Source organism: Simochromis diagramma, unplaced genomic scaffold (genome assembly GCF_900408965.1).
Source record: "Simochromis diagramma unplaced genomic scaffold, fSimDia1.1 OVJJ01000321.1, whole genome shotgun sequence".
Lineage (NCBI taxonomy): Eukaryota > Metazoa > Chordata > Actinopteri > Cichliformes > Cichlidae > Simochromis > Simochromis diagramma.
This window is the reverse complement of record NW_024386772.1, coordinates 2,914,293-2,935,567: the sequence shown is the minus strand read 5'-3', so window position 1 is coordinate 2,935,567 and position 21,275 is coordinate 2,914,293. Positions and strand designations below refer to the sequence as shown.

Genomic DNA, 21,275 nt, shown 5'->3' with positions numbered 1-21,275 from the left:
CTGGTCTTGTCCATGCCACAAAGCTGACACACCAAGTCTTTGTGTGTCATGGGGTGCACCTGCTTGGCACTGCTCATCTCACGGTGAAAAATGAAGGCATTTGTTCTTGCAGTGTCCAGGAAGTGCAGCAAGATGATCCTCTACCAGGGAGCAATGTTTCTGTGGGTGGAGTAGTGCAGAATGAGCTGATCTGACAGGTCAGCTCCACCCATATCTTTGTTGTAGGCCATGATTGGTGGCCTCACTTGCAGTTTTAATCTTGCTAGTGTTTATCTTGAAGCTAATAGTGTAGCCACTGCTTGATTCAGCCAATAAAAAATGTCATCCCTGATTTAGTTGGCTTGGCCTTCATATATTGTGTCAAACCAGTTTTTGCCGCTTTTTTCTTTTTTTTTTACCCTCATCCTTTTATCCATCCTCAGGTCTTCTACCTTGCCTTTTATACAGACTTCACAGTGTCCGTGGAATAGCTGAGTACTCACCTGTAAGCTTGTTTAACTTAACTATTTAATGTTTAAATCCAATCTGTATATTGTACCTGTCTGAACAGGTCTCATATTTGCCATCATTTGGCAATTATTGGCATTATTTGAGGTTTAAAGCTGTTTTTGAAACTTGCAAAATGCGAGTATCTGTGGGCTTGTTAATTTAGCCTAAGTTGAATAAAATCACTGGTTCGTGTGTCGATGGGTTCTAGACGTTGGTACTTCAGCCTAACAGCGGCCTCCTTCACTTGTGTGACTATCTGGGCCTTATATTCATTCTTCCAGTGAACAAGTACTAAATGCAAGTTCAACACCTGGAATCAACTCCAGATCTTGTATCAGTTTAATTCAGAATAATGAGGGAACAGATCTCATATGCTCGTCAAACTTGTCAGCTGTTCAGTTTAGTTAGAGCAGAGGTGTGAAACATAAGGTCGGAGGGCCTCCAGTTTTGAAATTTTTGGGGCTTATAAAGTATTTTCTAATAAGTATTCCAGCGTTTTCTTAATGATAAAGACATTCATTTTCATTTTTCATAGTCATTCATGTTACAAAACACAGATAAGCAATTAAATGACAGAAAATTTCCTGTTTTGTCACTACTATAATTTTTTTTCTTTTCTTTTTTTTTTACAATGGGTCCACAGTACTTAAAAAAGGACAATTTCTGTAAATTAACAAACAAAAATCATTTTTTGTAATTACAGGACAGCCTCGGCAATGAGCTACCAGAACATTCTCTGTAATTTTACACATTTAATTGTTGTAATTTATGACCAAAGACTTGTGGCAGCATTTCTCTGTTATGCAGAAAAAACGAGATGTACTGCTGAAAATACACTTTCTAAGATACGTCAGGGTTAAGAGTGTAGTTTACATATTTACATTGATATAAAGGGGAGTTTCCCTGATCCGGTCCACAGACGGCTATATAACTTTCACATTGCTGCTTTTTATAAAAAACATCTATAATTCCCAAACAGTTCATGCTAGATGTCTGGAAAACCTCGTGAATTAAAGCTGATATTGATTGTGCCATTGTTCAATAATATAATTCAGGTGTAAAATGTAAAAAAAACAACAACCCCATAATAATCATATTTGGATTCATTATTATGAAAATCTGTAAGAAACACTTGAGCAGTGTTATGAGCTGCAGGTTTAACATAAAACATGTTCACCAGGTTTATGAGTTTTAATTTTTTTTATTCACATCAATCAGATCTTAAATGAAACATCTTGCAGATCTAACTGCCCATTTCTAAACCCCCAGCCCCCCCTGGCAGAGTTACATAACGACACGCTGTGGCATTTAATTTTCAAAGAGGAGATTTATTTTGGACACTGCATTCCTCACTACACCGTCGGGACAGAGGTCACCTGTGATCCAACATTCTTAAAAACATTGGGAAAATCGGATTAAACTCACGTTAATGAAAACAATCACCACAGAAGGGCAGTTAACTCAACCGTTATGTCATTGTGGATTCTGGTCAAGAACATTTAGTTGGAACGTAACTCGTCACACTTAGTGCACAACATTGAGACACACTTATAAAAACCTCTACAACAAATACACTATTTCAAACCTACACATGAAGCCGTTTGGGGGGTGGGGGTCAAAGCAAAGTCTGAATGTGCTGCAGGGGACGAACGGTCAGTGTTTTTCATAAGGCAGCTAAGCATTTCTTTACTTTTTCACAACTTTTTTTGAGTGCCTGGCAGCTGGATTAAAATCTTTATTATTTAACTTTGTCCTTCTGGGAACATAGAAAAGAAAAATTATTCCAAAACAAACAAAATGTAAAGACCGCGACAGACAAACACATATATGTAAACACGGACACGTAGTCTACATGCAGTCTCTGATATCTCTATCACCTCGCACTTCCCGCTGCATGTCGACCCTTAAAGATCTTCTCTTTAAGGGTCGACAAAACGTGAAACAGACGACGTTGAACAGTGCAAACATCGAACCAGTATGTACAAATGTACACCGATGCAGAGAAGAATAAATCAAGGACATTCCAGGTATATAACCGTTAGGCACTAAAAGGTGTTTCAGTGTAATTTGGACCACCTTTTCCTCCTTCGCGCTGATTCAAAATAGACCCTGGCCTAAATCTTGGGACTCCGTCTCGGGACTTGTGCTGAGTGTAATCAAATCCCGATTGCAAAATGCTTGGAAAAGTTGAGGTTTCTGGATATTTATGCTGTACACTTTCCTTTTTTTTAAGTGGGAGAAAGCTCCAAAATTATGGACAAGATAGAGAATACCTTGTTTAACTTCCATAAACTACACCGAAACAGCCATCATGGTTCCACAGAGTGTGCAGCTCTCCACGTACAGTGAAAACAATATATTCAAAACATGCATTTCCACCAAAATGGACCAGCAAATTATGAAAATATATCATTCCAAGATCTCAGTATGCTTCAGTATCCAAAATAATATCAATAATCAGACTTTTTTTTTTGTTTGGTTTACTCAGACTGGAAAAGTGTTGGCTGACGCTAAACTGAACAATTCAAAATACGTACATTTTTTTTAATAATCTCAACTTTACAACAGGTAAACAGCAGAATATGTTAAATGGCATTCAGTAAGCTAATGTGGATTATGATGGGGTTTAAATTTAGAAGGAACATGCTGGTACTTGGGTCCGTTACTGTTAGCTGGACTGTTTTCCTCCTCACTGTTCCACTCAGAGAGAGGATGAGCAGACCTCAGGGGTCTGAACATGCACCGTCCCCGAATCAGTGTCATCAAGTGTTCCTGGATTCTGTGGATGTGTTTTAATACTGAAGACAGGACAGCTGATCCCAGGTCAGGCCGGGACGAGCTATATGTCCATATCCACAGGCCGAACATCGCCGGTTTTGTTCTCCTTCACCCACAGCTCTCTGTCTTTGGCGGGATCCACATTCTGCAGCAGCTGGTCGACGGGCTCAACCATCTGAAAAGATATTGACAGTAACGTGACCCCTTAAAACTTCAGTCTTCATTCAGAGTTAAACACCTAAAGGTCAGGTGCACAGGAGGTGCTGAGCGGTCAGTTGATTGGATAATCTGCCCAAAAAGCCCAAAAGAGTTTGGTAACAAACTAAACCACAAACTTTAGTGACAGTTTTTATATAACAACATGTTTCATTACGTGCAAAATCAATGACTTTGACCCAAATGACCGCTTCACAATCAGCTGATTTTTTTCAGGCCCCCAAACTGCAGTGGAGGAGGTCGAAATGCAGCGTTTTTGAGCCCTCATAACCCCACAAGTACAGGAGATATCCACATGAAATGTTCAGGACTGAAAATCAGGAAGCTCATCACCCAGTGTCACAAATATTAGCACATTTTCGAGTCTGTGTGGCCTGGATGTCATAACGCAGGTAAAAAGGAGACCTTATTTTGAGCAGCTACCTGTCCCACCTGGTGACATGAGGCTTTTAACTTTACCCAACATGCACCTTTTTAGGTTTTCTCTTGCAAATGATCAGAAAACAATTTAAACATTCAGGAGAACAGTGCTTCTTTTCCTGTTTCTCTAATTCTCTTTATAAGGAGCTCTTATTCTCAGAGACGTTAACCAGTGCAGTTTATTCAAACTGTGATCCCAAAAATGATTCTAGAAGCAAATCATGTTGTACATAGATGAGATTTTGGACATTTGGAGCAACTCAAAAATGCAAGAACAAGTCCAAGAGGGGAATCCACCTTTTTCCAGATGGGATTCATGTCCTCGGACTTCACACTCGGCTGCACAAAGCAAAGAATGTAAGCCTCAATCAAGCCAACGGAAATGCAACATGAGGCCGAGACCATGGTCGGGAGTTTTGTTCATATGTGTGATTAAAGGATGTCTGAATGAGAGGGAGACAGGTGGAAAGGTGAACATCCAAGGAGCAGAGGTAGTAAAAGCAACCTTAAATAACTTGGATCAACCATCCAAAGCAACAGAGGTGAAGAGGAGAGTGCAGGCAGGGTGAAGCAGGTGGAGGTGAGTGTTAGGGGTGAGTTGTGACAGAAGGATAGCAGCAAGAGTGAAAGCGAAGGTGGAACGGCTATGGTGTATGGATTAGAGATGATGGCACTGGCAAAAAGACAGGAGGTGGAGCTGAAGATATTAAGATCTAAACTGGGAGTGACCAGGACAAAGGATGATGAATATGGAGGATAAGAAAAAGAAGAAGAACTAATGATGTGAACCAGAGATTTTAACTCAGAATACTGCGAGTCTTCCATAAAGTCTGTGTGCTAACAGAGGCTAAACCAGATCATGAGATTACCGTGGCCTACGGCTGCAACTCCCATCTGTATTCATTAGTCGGGTTCATTGAGCTTCAGTGTTGCTGCACATTTAAAATCTTCCTCTATGCAGACGAAAACAAAAAGTGAGCAATCCAAACGTAAAAGCTGTGTGACTTGAACTGTCCTATATTTTGCTTGCAGATGATTGTATTGGTTTCATCTCTGGTGCGTCTGTCACCTCTCCGGTATTCATGTTGCCAGCTTTCACGCAGAGAGGCGCCCTCGTTCTGGAAGCTTCCTACAGCGCTGACAGAAAACGTCTCGTCACATTCAAAGGCCTTTGGCCCTAAATGAGCAGAACGTCTGGGCGGGTTTCTCTGAGGATCTGAGAGAGCTCAGCCGGCGCGCTGCATCAAAGGCTGACGCGGGATCGCCCAGGGCTCGCTCTGTCACAGCACCTACGCTCGCCAGCTCAAGAAGCACGAAGCACGAAGTCGCATCACAGCAGTGACACCACTGCTGATGGTTTACTCGGACCCGTAATGCACCGATTAGCTGATTATTCAGTCTGTTGTTCAGTAAAGGTGAGAATCACCAGACGGTCCACGATATGATGTTATCACAAAACTTCTTATTGCGATTTTTATAATATTCTGCGATATGCTCAGTATGGCAGTTACATTTATCGTGACTCAAAGTTAAACTTTGTTAATATCTGTTTTAGCCAATAAAAAGGTGTCACTTCAGTTACTTATTTTCTGCAAAATGAAATTGTCAAGCATACCAACGCTGTCACCGTCTGACATCAGACTGCTGCTGAATGGGGTCAAGTCGGCAATTACATGTAATCTGTTACTGATAACACAGCAAATAACTGTGATGTTGACATAGACAGAAATCCACATTTAACTACTAAATGTGAGCTCAGCAAACTTCCTGGTCTATAGGAATGTAACCAGAATAAAACCAGCTGGTGGCAAAGACTGATTCACTGATGGTAACATGTTGGTTATCTGTCTGCATTTATACACTAAACTCAATTATTTGCAAAGCTACAACAATCTCTGAGTGTGACTGCAGTCAGTCCAAGTTAGACTGAGCCTTGTATCAGGAGACCTGTGCCTGGTGATCTAAAGATGCTGTGAGTGTGCAACACCCTCAAGCTCCGGGAAACCATTAAACTAGGACGTAGCATTGTCATGGAGTTCAGTGTTGGTTTCTCGTTGAGCTGATTTAAGTTTGCTCTGCTAACGTTATTCCAGGACGGCGGTGCATGAGATGAGCCCTCTGGTTCATACCGTTCCCATATCACCACACACACATCGCGATGCTATGCTGTATCGATTTTTTTCCCACACCTCAATCATTTGGTTCAGAAAATGTACGTTGCCAGGCGGCCTCTTCACATTTTATAATTTATCATACATGACAAAAAAAAGGAACACGTCCCTTTGAGATGCTGAACTTTGGATTTTTCCCCCTACTTTTGCCACAGAAATGATTTATATATCATATTAGTACTACTTTTGATACTTACACCCTCGTTAAGGCACTGGCTTGGTGTAGGCGAGAGGTGTGGCATGGGTTACCCCAAATACTTCCATCAGACTAAGCCCGAATGTGGCCCAAAGAAAACTGCAATGTGTGACCTGTTTTAGGTGGATTAACTAGCCAATATTTTCACTCTGGCTCTAAATACAAAAAAAGTTATGATATACAGTGATGTGAGTCTATAAGAAGCAAATCAACTCCATTCAGTATTAAAACCAACTGTTTTAAGGATAATGCGGAACTACAAATTAATAGAATGTAGCTACAAAGCAGGGATTGAAAAGATGTTTTTCCAAAGTCTGACACTGAAGGCTCTCGCCGACAGTCTCTGCTTGGATCTGGAAAAAAGGGAACTGCAGTGTTACTGTGGAATAAATTAGGGACGCTAGCTTCTGGCTCCGAAGTGTGTGGGTACATCCATCATTACAAGCCATCTACAATCTTAAGGGTGAGATTTCTGTTTTCATCTGTGAATATGAAATGAGTACACAACATCAGTGGCTTTGGAGACGGATTTAGAGTTCTTGTGATCAAAAAACAGCAGGAAACACAGAATTACAGTTACCAGGAAAACTGAGCGAGAAACTGAAGTGATTAAGTAAAAAATAAGGTGAGAAAAAGGCTCTGCAGATTACACAAAGACTAGAAACCTGCAAAGACAGAAGCAGAAACTACTAATAAGACAAAACCATTACAAAAAAAGAACAAAAACAGGACACAAAATGACAACAGAAGCCAAAATAATACCACAAAAAGGTGCTAAAACTGCCACAAACTCACACTCTGGTTGAACATGTCTGTTTCATGCCGTAGGGTCGTATACTGTCGTAAATGCTGCTGAATCCACTCGATCCGCTCCACCTCCAGTTTCTCCAGCTCCTACACGGAAAAGGGAAGACAAATGTCCTACTTAGTAAGACAGACAGCCGATAACCGCTGTACTACTGACATCACGCAGATTATCAGTCCTTCATTAATGAGCAGAGATCCCACCACTGAATATGTTGAAATAAAAATCCAGCTTTTGCTCTTTTCTCTGACCTCATATATAAAACGGCCGAGGTTCTTTCAACACAAGCTTAACTTTTACATTTGAATATAATATTAACAGTATTTAGGAAATATTATATCTTTCAGAGGTTATAAATATGATTTAAAACCAGATAAATAATATTTTTTAGACAAATACCTGCACACAATGCTATTAAGTGTCCACTGTTAAAAACCATAACACCTTTAGTTCATTGGTGTAAATGTTTAAAGTCTAATTACAGAACCTAATTGTACTTATTTGTGATTTTCCTGCACAGTATACATTACACAGTATAAAGTGTCACAGCTCAGACCTAGAAGAGAAGACATGCATCATATTTTGTTTCGGTCTTTTTGGCTGGTGAATCACACACAGCTGTTTACCATGCTGGTTGTCACCATTTCTTCAAACCACTTGGACTGGGTTTGGTTGTAGAGGTCCACACAGCGCATCAGGTCATCACCTGGAAAAAACACATAGCAACACGATGAGAAGAACAGCTGATGGTGTTTTATTTTGTTTCAGCTCTGAGTGCAAGATCGTGGATCTGCTGGTTAACACGTGCTGCAAGGCCTGTAACGATCAGCAGAGGGCGCTCAGGGATCAGCATTCAGCGAGCGCAGCGCCATCACAGATGAATCCCAGCTTCTCGTCGACCTGTACTATAAATGTTTAGCACCTTTCAAGACGATAGAAGCCTTTAATGAACGGTTTACAGCACACTTCCTTACATAAGCAGATGTAAGGACATTTCACGTGTCGAGAAGTGTTTTACTGTGAGTGGAACGTCTAATTGTGGGTGTCCACAGAAGAAATCCTAAATTTCAGGAGATATTTTGTTGCTGTATCTGTATATTCAGGGTGTGGACAGCTTTTTGCCTTTATGGTACTTGTTAAAGTTTTTTCCTTGAGCAACTTGTTCAGATTTTAGTTTATTTGCTGTCTCATTTATGTAGACCACAATGACTGTGACTAAGTTTTATGAGGCATACAACAGTATTAATCAGCATGCTTCATCCCTGCAGTAATGCGTTATATAAACAGTTACTTTAATAATCATGACCCAAGGGTACTGAATGACCAAAGTAAGATATATTTTTTTCCCTTTTAAATTTGTGTTTAATAAATAATGAAACTGTAAATAACAGTATAGTATTAAATTATAATTATATGGACATTCAACATAATCTAATAAAAGATGAATTGACCCAGAAGGAATCACGGCTAAATGATGAGCCTGGATGTCAAACAGTAGGTAAAAGCAACTCCTTTTATATGATATAATTCGAGCAGCCACCTCCATCATGTGATACGATCCCTTTATAGTTTAACCAAAATGTAGTTTTCTGCTGTGACGTATCAGGAACAGATATTCAGGTATTCAGATATTCATGGCTGTTTCTGTTCCTCTACGCAGCCGACACTAAACTGATGGTTGTGTTTTTTTAACAGAGCTTAAATTTGTTTTTCATCCCTGAAATCTTCTGTAGATACCGGTATGTGCTGGAACAAAGGGCCATACTTCAACCTGCCCTCGACCTTGAGGTCCTGTAACTGTGAAATATTCACAGGATGAAGGTAAAGTTTTACATGACTTTTTCATTTCCTCCCCTCAGATGATTCAAGTGAAGAATTGAAAGAAACTGAACATTTTATGTGTTTTATATTATAGAAATACTGTATTTTTTATAGTAAATTGATAAAACTGCTTTGATGTTGCTATGTTTGTGTTTTGTTTGTGTTATATTGTATTTCATCAGCACTGTGGTTTTTATTAGTTCAAGCTCAGTTCTTAGACAGTTGCCTTTATATGAGGCTGTAAACAGGATTTCCAATACACGCTAAACGTCGACAGTTAAAACAGATGCACGTAGCTTCTGGCTCTGAAAAATGAGGAGGACACACAAGTGCCTCTAACCTGTATTCTATTTAATAGCCACCAGGGGGCGAAACCTGTGAAAACAAAAGGATTTCTGGTCCTCTTGAAGTGTACAGGACCTCTCTAAACACTTTCCTGATGATATTATGGGCTCAGTCACTCGTTTCATTGGGTAAAGACTTGTGACTGAAAAGTCATTAGCCATTGAGCATGCAGTCTGTCCCTCGCTCATCATATTGAGTTTGAAAAATGCTCTTCTAAGGCTTCAAAACGACATCACTGTAGCTACTGTCTATGATACTAAACATCCTTTTGATGTAGTCTCTCCTTCCAGTTTCTTTACTGCTGACCAAAGACGGCAGGAAGTTTAAGCTCTTTGCATCCTTACACTGAGCTAGGAAAAGAGGAAAACCATAGATGCTTTTTAAAATTCCTTCAGCGCAGGTAAAATGGGTAAAACACCTCCCTGTGTTTAGCAGCGAGTAGTATTTGGCCCAACTTTAAGGTAGCAGCAGCACAAAGCCGACATCAATCACCTGAGCCTCGTGGAAGTTATTGATTAGTGTTGTGAACCGTGACTAATCTACTGAGGGGCGGACAGAAAGATTAGTTCCTGCAGAGCGTTTCCTCTCCAGAGGAGAAATATGGAGGGAAACTATTACAACAGGATCTTTTCTCATCAGGATGCCAAACATAGAGTTTCTTCTCTTTGGCGAGAAAACCCCCCACATCATAATAACAATGCATCCACACAGTCTGCAGAATATTGAACATATGGCTGATATTTTAGTTTAAGCCTTCCACGCTGCAGATGGATATGGAGGATGAAAAATGCATAAAAAATATCACAAATCAATATTTATTTATTAATGTACTTTACAGTAACAGTTTTATTTCTGCACATATTTAACTTTTAATTTAAATTTCTACATTTAATTCTGTACTTCTTTATGTATTTATTAATGTAAAATAACCAATTTATTTTTTAAGTAATGTATTTATTTTACTTAAGCGATAGAACCCTCACTGTAAAGTTGACCAACTAAAAGCTTAGAAAGTTATTATGCAAACAATAACATGACAATGACGTCTAAAAAGGATATAAAGGCACACACTGTTGTGATGTTAGAGGACCAAATATTCGACTTCCTGTCCACACGCGAGTGCAGAGCTTGAGTTTTTGAAAACTTTAGTCTTCAGTGACATAAACAGATGTTTTCATGTGTGAGCGAAATGTCAAAAGGCATAAAAAAAGGTAACTTTTCTAAAATACTCAAGTAGGTTTGGGCAGGATCATCCTGATGTGCTCAGCAAGCAGCTGCTAAGTACAGCTGATAAAGATAATAACAGCCAGTGGTTCTGCAGTAATACTGACACTACATGTTGTAGAGTAATCATGCGACAGTAGCTACACAAACGTGTGAGTGTGCAAACTTTAGACTGCTACTGTAAGTTTGACTTCCCTGTGCAGTACAAAGCTACAGCCAGGTGAGCTTAGCTCAGCATAAACGGTAGAAAAAGCGGTACGGTAACAATAAGGCTGGTTTCCATCTTCTCCTTTCTTTAAACAAAAACAGGTTTACTGTCCAAAACGTCAAACTGCTCCTTTACCCCAGGAACAAGGGGAACTAAAACCACTTACAAACCTCTTTTATCGTTTCCAGCTGCTCACAGATGTGCTTTAAAACTTCATTATCCTGTTCTTTTATCCAGCTGTTTCAGATTCCTGTAAACTTTCCCCCCTCACATAAAATTCCCTGAATTTTCCATTTATTATTTGACGACTGTACTTTTGTGAGACTTTGACCTCTGACCTGCTTGTGTGGATTTCCGCCGGGCCTTCTTTATGTCCTCCTCCGTCTTATTGCTGAGTTTAATTTCCAGCTGCTGGGTCTTCACCTCCAGATCCTTCTGCCTGTCTGCCAGGGCTTTACGTGCCTGCGGCGCGCACAGAAACAATGAGTCATTCGTGGTAATCCTCAGATTTACTGCACCTACATCTATTACTACAGTCATTACAGCCTTTTCATGCTGGCTTCTGACTTCCGTGCTGCGATCCTGGTCTCATCCTTTAATCTTCTTCTAATCCATACCATTGAGTCTTTCCTCTTATTCTGTACATAGGCAACTCTCCAAGGTTGTGCTGTGATTGTGTTTGAAATGTAAACACAGAATAATATAATAAAGGCGATGTGAGCCAAAACAGCCCATTTTAAACCTGAGACATTGAGCAGCAGATATTTCTTTTCAGTTTTATCAGTTAAGACAGAAAAACCAAAAAAATAAAGCATAATGCAGATATTAAAAAGTGGTATAGTATAGTACACAGTAAATATGAAGACTGTTTAAGAGCTTAAGGTAAAAATCTAAAAGAAACTGAAAATAGAAACGTATGTAAAAAGTTGAATATAATTCATTAAAGTGTCTACAGGACAAGAACTTAATAAGTCCATCCATCGCAGTCCAGATCACGAGGACGGCTGTCTAAGTAGTAATGCCCAGACCTCCATCTCCACAGATCCTCTAGCTCTTCTGGGGGATACCAAAGTGTTCCCAGGCCAGCCAAGAAATCTCTGGGTCTGCCCCAGGGCCTCCTCCTGATAGGACAAGTCTGGAACATCTCACCCAGGAGGCGCCCAGAAGGCATCCTAATAATCGCTCCTTTCAATGTGGAGGAAGAGTAGCGGCTCTACTCTGAGGCTGTCCTGAATGACTGCACTTTCACGCTCTCTCTTCACCACGATGGACCAGTGCAACGTCTGCATCACTGCAAATACAGCGGGTAATGAAAACTACCCTTTTCATACCGAAAACCACGGCCTCAGACTGAGATGCAATTCTCTTTCCAGCTGCTTCACACTGGTCTGCAAACAGCCCAATGTGAGCAGGAGGTCAACGCTCGACGATCTGCAAAAGCAGCGACGAGATCCCGAGGCCATCAACCCGCCACCCTCCATCCATCTGCCGCTAGAAATCCTGCCCACAAAAATTCTGAACAGCATCTGGACAGCCATGGTCGCAGAGTCCAACACCCAATGAGATGAATCTGACTTACAGCTGGCAATAAAAAGGGCCAAGCAATTATAGCAGTTGCACAGGAGGACGTCAATACCCTATACTTCTAAAATCCAGATGCTCTGAGTACACAAAACACATGTAGACTGATTAGACAAACTCCCACACATCCTCGCATAGCATTGAGAGTATAAAGAGCTGGTCCAGTGTTTCAGGACGACTGGCACATCGTTCTTCTTGAATCCAAAGTGTGACTAATGGGTCCTCTCCAGCATCCCGGCATAAGCCTTCATGACTTCCACACAGTATCGCTGAGGTGTCGACCACAACAGCCCCACATCATCCAGAGCTTTCAGAAACTCAGGGCATCACAGTGAACTTCATCCACCCTGCCACTGCCACCAGACTCTGCCTCCACCATAGAAGGAGTGTCATTGGGACTAAAGAGAAGCATTCCTTCCAAGACCTGACTATGTCCTAAGCTAAGGTCAGCTGAACGCCTTCCCCAACGTACACAGTGTGGACAGGAAGCTGCTTAACCCTCCTGAGTCGCCTCATGGACCAACCGACACAGCGTTGTCTTATTTTGCTGAATAACTACGATGCAGCAAAATAAAAACAGAATAAAAATGGCTTTCTACAAGTAGGAAATGATTTCCACCTATGTTATGTGTGGCACTAATAAGACCAATAATCTTAATGGAAACAGCAAAAGGCTCCCTAGATCTCTAGTAGAAATGACGGTGCATGAACAACTGCCAACAAAGCGAGGTTGTTGGCTCTGCTTCTAGCTCTTCTGGCAGTGAAAACACAGTGTTCACATATTGCTGCCACCCACCACAACATGCCACAAAAATAAAAGTGAAAAGCAGAAAAAAAATGATCTGTGCAAGACAGAATCCACATCCATTCATGAGCTGATACAGCAGGTGGGAAGCAGCAACAAAACACCGACTGCCATGAAGGGCCGAGCGTAGGAGGTACCGGAGTTGCTATCATTATGTCATCACTCTGATCCAAACAAACACTCGTCTGCGTGAAGCTTTACTGCATGTTTTGTGTGCATGTCAGCGACGGCATCACCACGCACCTTCTCCACGCTGGCGTAGCGGCTGGCCAGCTGCTTCCTGAGGTCGGCGATGTGATGGTCGTACTTCTTCAGGTCCTTCTTGAAGTTGTCGCCCCTGAAGGTCAGCAAGGGCTTCTCTACCTCCGTGTGGAGCTGTGAAAACAAAGCAGTCAGATATCAGTAATGTGCAGCGTGCTTTAAGAGCTTTCTGGTGTTCCTAATGCTTTGCTCTCTCATTTTCAGTAAAATGCAGTCAAATACAAAACCACCCACCCATGCACAAAATCAGAAATAAATCTAAAGAATGACTTTAAGCTTTACTCAGCTATTCAGCAATTATGGCAGAGCTGCTTTAGGTGCCCCTCCCTGAGCCCGGTTCTGCTTCCCTTTGTCACCAAGTGCTTGCTCAAAGAGGGTCATTTGATTGCTGGGTTTTCTCTCTATTATTACAGAGTCTTTACCTTACTGTCCTCGAGGAACTGCTGAATTTAACTGAATTAAATTGAAGTTAAATTAAAGCTTGAGTCCACGTTTAAACTGAGCTTAAAGTAGAAAAAAGTGGATATACACGAACTAGAATCTTCAATCTACCAACAGCACTCATAGGTGTGGTTAATTTTACCTGTGATGTAAATCTGAATACAATGAATTATTCCAAAGAGTGGTCCTTGGCTTTACTTCATCTATATGAGTAAGATCCACTCCTGATCCTCACAGGTTGGCAGGTGGTGACACCCCTAACCTATGGGCACGAGTTGTAAGTGACCGAAAGAATAAAACCGTGGATACAAACAGCAGAAACTAGTTTCCATTGGGTGGCTAGGCTCTGTGTTGAAAAGAGCTAGCTGAGGTCCTCTGGGCATCTGATCACGATGCCTCCTTCGTATCTTTCTTTGGAGGTTTTTGGTCAAAGCGAGCTGAAAGGAGAATCTCTGGTTCAGCCACAACTAGCTGGAGAGACTTTATATATCATCTGGATCACATCGTGCAAAAGCATCTGGAATACACTGCTTAGCCTGCTGCCACTATAACCCAACTTTGGACAAGTGGAAGAAAATAGATGGATTTTATCAGTCTAGAAGAAAGCATTTAGTCTCCAAGAGCGGCTCTAGAGGTGTAAAGCTAACCCGATGTTTACGATTGTTACCATGTCTTTTATACTGTACCTGCCCTTTTACTGCATCAGCCACTGGTACTCTGTAGCTTTAGGTAATTTTCAGTGTTTACTGGTAGCGGCTAACTCCCTGGTGCCCGGCAGCAGAGTTATGTGGTTGTATCAGAGACCTCACGCACCATTCAAATGTTTCTGGGATTTACATGTTTGTGGATTTTGATTGTTTTTTGCTTAATTTTGACAGGGGGATGTAGCATGGAGCGTTTCAGCCCACAGTTTGGTTAGTAATGTCTACCTGGATCAAAACTTACTCCCATTTATGTTTATTGGATCCATATCTTAAAGTGTGAACAGCACAATTTGCAGTTTTTAGGCACCTTAAAATCAATACATACATTGGCAGTGCATTTAACTTGGATCTTTATTAAACTGTGGAAAAGTGCAGCTAAATGGGTGTCAACTGTCTCTGTCTCTCAGCAAAAGTTTGTCCAATATTACGATTTGTTTTTTTAAATGACATTTCAATGGACTGCGAGGTGCCTTTCAGCACTGATGGCTCTGCATGCTGAATACTAATCTGGTGCAAATGGCAAAGCTTGAAGCTACTGATGAACTGTAGCTTATTTAAAACTCGGAGAGCAAAACAAGTTGCGGCTTCTGCAGGCTTGATAAGACTCCTCATTCCTCCGCCTTGTTATACTTTACCTCCACCCACGATAACAAAGCATGGAGCCCTGCTGGAGCTGGGAAAGGCCTGCATAGCCTTCGGCGTGGGGCTTGTCAGAATACGTAGCTAATTAATTAGACAACAGAGAACTACGAAAAGCTCAGAGGCTGCCTTTGCTTTATTTAAGGCTGCCTCTGAAGCCACTATGCTGTTTCTGCATCACCGGTAATCGGACTCACAGACGGGTCATTTTCTGTGGTCAACACAGGCGAGGCTGAAGTAAACAAAACCCGTCACCTCAGGATGTGGTCGGATCAAGTATCCGTTTCCACAGCTGACTGAAAACATTCAACACTTGACCTGAAAGTGTACAAAACTGAAAAATCAAGGCAGAAGAAAAAACCTTCATGATTCTGTCTACAGGATAGAATAATAATGCTAAAGTAGAGCTGATCAACTAATTGAATCCTGGTGTTTAATCTGTATATGAGTAGATTTTACCTTGTTGGAGAACTTGAGGTGAACTTCAGCCTCATCATGGAGACTCTTCTTAAGCTGAGTCCACGCTTCTCCGAGAGTCCTGAGAGAACATCGACGTGAAAGAAGTTAAACTAACAGATCAAAAGCATTGAACGGTTGGGTCAAAGTGTACAAACGAAGCAGATACAAGATGTAGAATTATTACCTTAACAGCATAAAAAGCAAAAGCAGATTCTGTGCAGCAAAACAAATAATCCATACGTACAGAACCCGAGCAAAGTTTCAAATAATGGTCTCAGCTTATATATAACGAAACAAAGAAAGTCCTCAAAGGACAAAGGACTCTGTGCAGACCTCAACAAAAAAAACAAAAAATAAATTTGCTCGTTTAAGTTTAGCTTTTATTCTTTTCATTACTAGTTTCTTCTTTTCGGTGTTAGCGACAGCTGTAAAAGGCTGATGGAGTATTGTCGTCACCCGCTGGGCAGAGGGAGTGGAAACCCCAGTTTGAGAACAACAAGTCGCTTAAGATGTCAAATTGATACCACAGGTGGACGGGCAGCTGCCAGTATTTTTTATAAATGATACCAAAGGATCATATTTGTCAAGGCCATGGATCAAAATGGCATGTAGTGTGCTGTGAGCGGCAGGAGGAAGGATCCAAATGCAGGACTCATAAAAGGCAAAAACTTAAAGCAGCAGCTTTATTTGCTGGGAAAACTCAAACATGAATATAAGGAAACTAAAACCAGAAGCACGAAACACTAACTAGAAATCTGGGGAAACTAGAAAACAGAACTGAACAGCTAACTGGAAAGCTACCACAAACACAGAGGAGAAAACACAGCGTGGAGAGGATACGATGCGACGCCTGACAAAGAGAAACACAGGACTTAAACACACCAGCAGGACAACGAGAGGATGGGGAACAGGTGGTAACACAGCTGGGACAAATCAGACCTAATGAGACAAAGGAAGCAAAGGAGAATACATGGACAAAGGACACAGACTGTCAAAGTAAAACAGGAAGTATAACACAGAGGAACATGGAGGAACACGCAGACGAGCGTCACAAGACGAGGAACATGAAAAAGACAAAATAACAGAAACCAAAATCCTAGGACTAAAAATATAACACAAGCAGAACCAAAACCCATGAATCACAATAATCAAAGAATATAACTAAAACCCACACAAAGACACTGCGTCACAGACCCAGTACTGTGACACAAAAAGCTCAGAACATCAATACAAACATGTGACTGACAGTTTGCAAAAATCCAAAGCTTCTTCAGCCTGGTTGTGTTGGAAAATTTCACCAAACTGACAAAAGGTAGAACACGCTTTTCTTTTTTTGAGTTACTTTCATAAGAATGCAGGATTGTTTCTGGTTCTGAACTCTCCTTTTAGTGGCAGCAGTTTGATCCCTGGCTCCTCCAGCCTGTACGCACAAGTACCCTTGGGCGGGATACTGAACCCTGAGTTGATCCTGAAGCATCTTTTGGACTGTGTGTTAGATTAAAAGTGCTTAGGCATAAAAAAGTGAATGTGTGTGTTTGAATGGGTGAATGTAGCAAGAAAGCACTGAGAAAGCTCAAATTGAGCAGAAAAACATTTTAAAAGTACCAGCCCGTTCCTTTTTTTTGTCTTAGCTTTATGCTGTCACTGAGAACAGATGTCAGAAGAAATTTGGTTTAAATATAGAGCGGCCACAAAAGTAGAGGAGGTCAAATGAATTATTTTGTTCAAGTAGGTACACCAAGCCCCAGTTTAAGATAAACATGGATTATTTTAAACTATGAGTCATGCAAAGCTACTCTAGTCCCAGAATGAAAACATGAAGCTGGAAATGAGCAGAATTTGTTACCATGTCTTTTAAGATGATCTCGAGATTGTACAAACAAAAATAATTATTGATATTCTATGTATATGTTTGACCTGATGCTTTGTATGTTTGAATGTGGGGGAAATAAATAACGATCTGAGTGCGTTTGAAGAATTGGTTTGACCTCCTGCTGCCCTGTGAACATCCTACGACCAAACTGATCAATACAAGCAAAGGTCAGTCCAGAGCAAAGCAGTACATACTGATCAATCATGACATCAAAGCAGAGAAGCAGTGTGGGGAATGTTTATGGACTTACCTGATAATGCGACATAGTCTGCATAGGCTTTAATGAATACTGGTAGTAGAATACTTATTGAATGAGTACTTCAGTCTGTTAGCACTAATTAGCAGGTATCAGTTTCTGTGTTATGGCTGCACCTTTAGCATTAGCTCGTAACTTAGCACTCTGTCTGAATATGGTCACTTCTGGCTACAAAACCCCAACATGAAGGCGGTCAAAACGCTAAAGTTGATGCTTCACAATAACACAAACCAGTGGGTGACAACTGGTTTCATATAGAGCACTTGTAGCTCAGTCACAACAAAATAAAAAAAATGGACAGCAACCTCCACGCCACTGTCATCTCAACAAGAATAAATTAAGTTGTTGAATTTCATACAGATCCTACATGATTTAATTACGTTCACCACAGAAACATGAAATTATTTTGTTCACATTACAAGTTTGAATTTTGTAAATGTAATAACCGCCCAATTTCATTTTTTTGAGCGTACCTAACGTGCCTGGTTGCCGTCATAGCAACGCGTCTGGTTGTCGTCATAGCAACGTCATTAATATGCAACACGAACGCTTTAAAAAAAGGTGGACGTCGAGGCAAGAACATACCCGCTGCTCGGTCTGTGGCTTTTTGTCAGACTTGGGGATCAAAGTGCTGTTTTTTATAGCCATCTTCCTTGTTGCCGGGTTTCAAAAATGGCAAATGGTTTTAATTTTTGTGAATGAGATGCTCTCATGACTCATCAAGTGATGCTACTGACCAGCCACTCGATGGCATGCAGTCTGATGACGTCACATTTTAGTCAAGCCGAGTAGGTACTAATGGAAAAGGGCCTCGTGTGCATCTTCTACATACAGTGTGTGGTTTAGCTGCATACACCCCACAAAGAAAAGAGAAACACAAACCATTGGTAATGTAAATTTCTTAGGCCAACTCCAAATGCAGCAAATGCAAAATATAAAATCAGTTTGTTTGCACACTTGATTTAAATATTTTCTTTATAGTTCACGTCTTGAGAAAGGAAATACACATGTAACAGGATCAGTCACACAAATCTCAGAGTTAGTAAATATGGCCCCATGTCATCAATGCTGTGTTTTTCAATCATTTCAAATAATATTATAAATATTTATAATTATAATATTATAAATATCATAATATTTTAAAGTGGTCACCTAAACTTTTTTACTGGACATTTTTTTTTATATATCTCATTGAATTCTTTGATATTTGATCTTCAGGTTGCATCTAATTTAATGTAATACAGTTTTTATGAGTGTCGGGAAAGCAGTTAAAGTCCACCGTTGCCAAGCCTTTCCCTTTCTACCAACTGCTTCTGGGATCGACTCATAGGCCGTCGTGTTATTTTGCCGACAGACAAACACGATGACAGGAGTCATCTCTGAAAGCAGCATCAAACACAAACAGGATGAATCTATTTTAAAATCGTCCTATCTTTAGAAGCGGTTCTGGTGATTATTGAAACTGTCTCCTGTTTCAAGAGGAAGCTTTTTGAGCTGCACTCACTGATTCATCTCACAGCTTCTGTTTACTGCACTCACCCTTCCTCCTGCGCTGCCAGGGGGCTGAGAGACAGCTTGGAGAGGTTCTTGGCATATTCCTCCTCAATCTTTATCCTGAAACACAAACAACAAGATGAGGAACTGTCAGCTGCCTGGCTCAAGGGAGGACAGACAGAAACAGCTTCAGTGGTTGGAAGAAAATACTTTAACACAAATACTCTTCTGACAGGAATCTTAAAAAATCCAACACCGGGCATAGCTCTGACCCTCGTGTATCGGCAGCCCAGCCGAGCCCCTGCTTTGCTTTACAGCAGTTCATTTTCAGAGCGGCTCTTCACGCCTTCATTGTGAGATTTACTAATTTTCGCCCCGGGCTGCGTTCAGCCCCGGTAGCCGTGTTTGTGCCCTCTGTGACATTCACTACCTCACATTTACCGGCCACACCTGAGTAAATCTGTCACCCAAAGAAGGTCACCAGGCCCGTTCCTTGACTTAATGCCTTGACTTAATTCTCACAGGCACCGAGCAACCCAGAGAAATGGGAAAAGGTCAGCTCCGAGTGGAAATCTTCCCAAAGGAACTGGGAATCTTGAGTCAATTCTAAGTATATTCACAGGAGATTCCTCATTCACTTCCCACGACGTGAATGGAGCTTTTGTTGGATAAGGTGGAGCTAATTCTATAGGGAGGCGTGAGATCGGATGTAAAAGTTATTTGTGGTGTTTTTGACGCCCTGGTTCTGATTCAGTAGGAGGATTTTTCCCGCATACGAGAAGATTTGGCACACCCTCGCGTACTCAACCATAAAAGGCATTTTGTTTGTCAAATACCCAGAAATAACAGGAAAAAGCTCAGACTTCTCTTAAGGAAGGTAACACTGACTCTTTGTCTTAATGAAGATGTGGATCAGTCGTGCTGATGTGTAACGGTGACCTCCCAAAGGCTCATTTTGAGCCCGGAAATATCCTGCTGAGATCTACAGCTCTCTAATAACAGAGTGAAACCACACAGGGGAATGACTGGGATCATTTAACCTGCAACTTTACTGTGTGTGGATTTAATGTGCTGCACATAATAAAATCATTTTAGGTATGCTTTCGTCGAAAAGCTTTCATACACATCATCCTACCAGGCTAAGAGGCTTTCCATTTCTTACAGGGAGCGAAAAAAATAAATGCTTTATTACAGAGTTTTACTTTAGTTTCAGTTTTTAAGGTTTAGTTTACTTTAGTTTCACTTCATTTTTTGTTCAGTTTCACTTTTAAGGAGGTTTAGTTTCAGTTTATTTTACTTGAGTTTCACTTTTTAAGAGGCGTAGTTCAGTTTGGTTTAGTTTCAGTTTATTTTTTGTTCAGTTTCAGTTTTTAAGAGGTTTGGTTTAGTTTTACTTCTAGCTTTTAAAAAATATTAAGTAGCTGATACGCTCATACGATACCTCTTTGAACCACAAGTTCAAACAGAGACTCATTATAGTGTCAAACGTGGTTTAGTTAACTCTTAGTTACTTTATTGACAGAACTCATGTTTCAATCATACTTAGCTGAACACAACAACATTACACGACAGGTGTGTTGAAATATGAAATGATTGACTGAATAGGAGTGTGAATACGCTTGTTCCACAGTGTTTGTTCTTGGTTTAAACCTGGACCTGTAACAGCAGTGTGTAATAACCCTGAGCCACACCACGTGAAGATTTTAAAGTAATTAATAAGATCCTACATTTGTTTCTGTAGCGAGTGTGAAGCTGGTTAAATTCTGCGAGGACTGGAGTGATGTGTTGCCTACATCCAGCATTTGTCAGGAGTCTTTCTGCCACGTTTTATACTAACTCTAGATGCGATAACGCTGCATCATTCAGACAAGTGCAAAACTCTTATTGGGAAGAAACGAGGGTGTGTATAAAGTGTCCAGTTACATTACTGGAAAGCACTGTTCTGTCCTCGGGTGTATTTCTAATCTGTACACAGCAAAACTGAAGAAGACTCCATGCTTTGAGCAGGTTGAAACTGAAATGTTGATCAAACACAAAGAACTCAGTGTTAGAGATCTGAACTTTCTCAGCGATGCTGATTTTTACTGCC

The 21,275-nt window shown here is 40.8% G+C and overlaps 1 protein-coding gene and 1 long non-coding RNA gene across 5 annotated transcripts in view; one reads left to right on the top strand and one right to left on the bottom strand.

The window, feature by feature from the left end:
- Positions 1-1,670: 1,670 nt before the first annotated feature.
- Positions 1,671-21,275, bottom strand: part of LOC120740290 (growth arrest-specific protein 7-like) — a 49,751-nt gene continuing 30,146 nt past the window's right edge. For all 4 annotated transcript variants that reach the window (XM_040042547.1, XM_040042554.1, XM_040042563.1 and 1 more), the window contains 7 exons: positions 19,232-19,306; positions 15,564-15,642; positions 13,303-13,434; positions 11,012-11,135; positions 7,702-7,781; positions 7,066-7,164; positions 1,671-3,442 (listed from right to left, as the gene is read on the bottom strand). In XM_040042547.1, coding sequence (XP_039898481.1) covers positions 3,329-3,442; positions 7,066-7,164; positions 7,702-7,781; positions 11,012-11,135; positions 13,303-13,434; positions 15,564-15,642; positions 19,232-19,306 — 703 coding nt within the window. In that variant the 3' untranslated portion in view covers positions 1,671-3,328. The remainder of the gene's footprint in view (positions 3,443-7,065; positions 7,165-7,701; positions 7,782-11,011; positions 11,136-13,302; positions 13,435-15,563; positions 15,643-19,231; positions 19,307-21,275) is intronic.
- Positions 5,575-18,835, top strand: LOC120740312. The gene is made up of 3 exons (XR_005697351.1): positions 5,575-5,585; positions 6,645-6,651; positions 18,730-18,835. It is a non-coding gene; the product is annotated as an uncharacterized LOC120740312 (long non-coding RNA).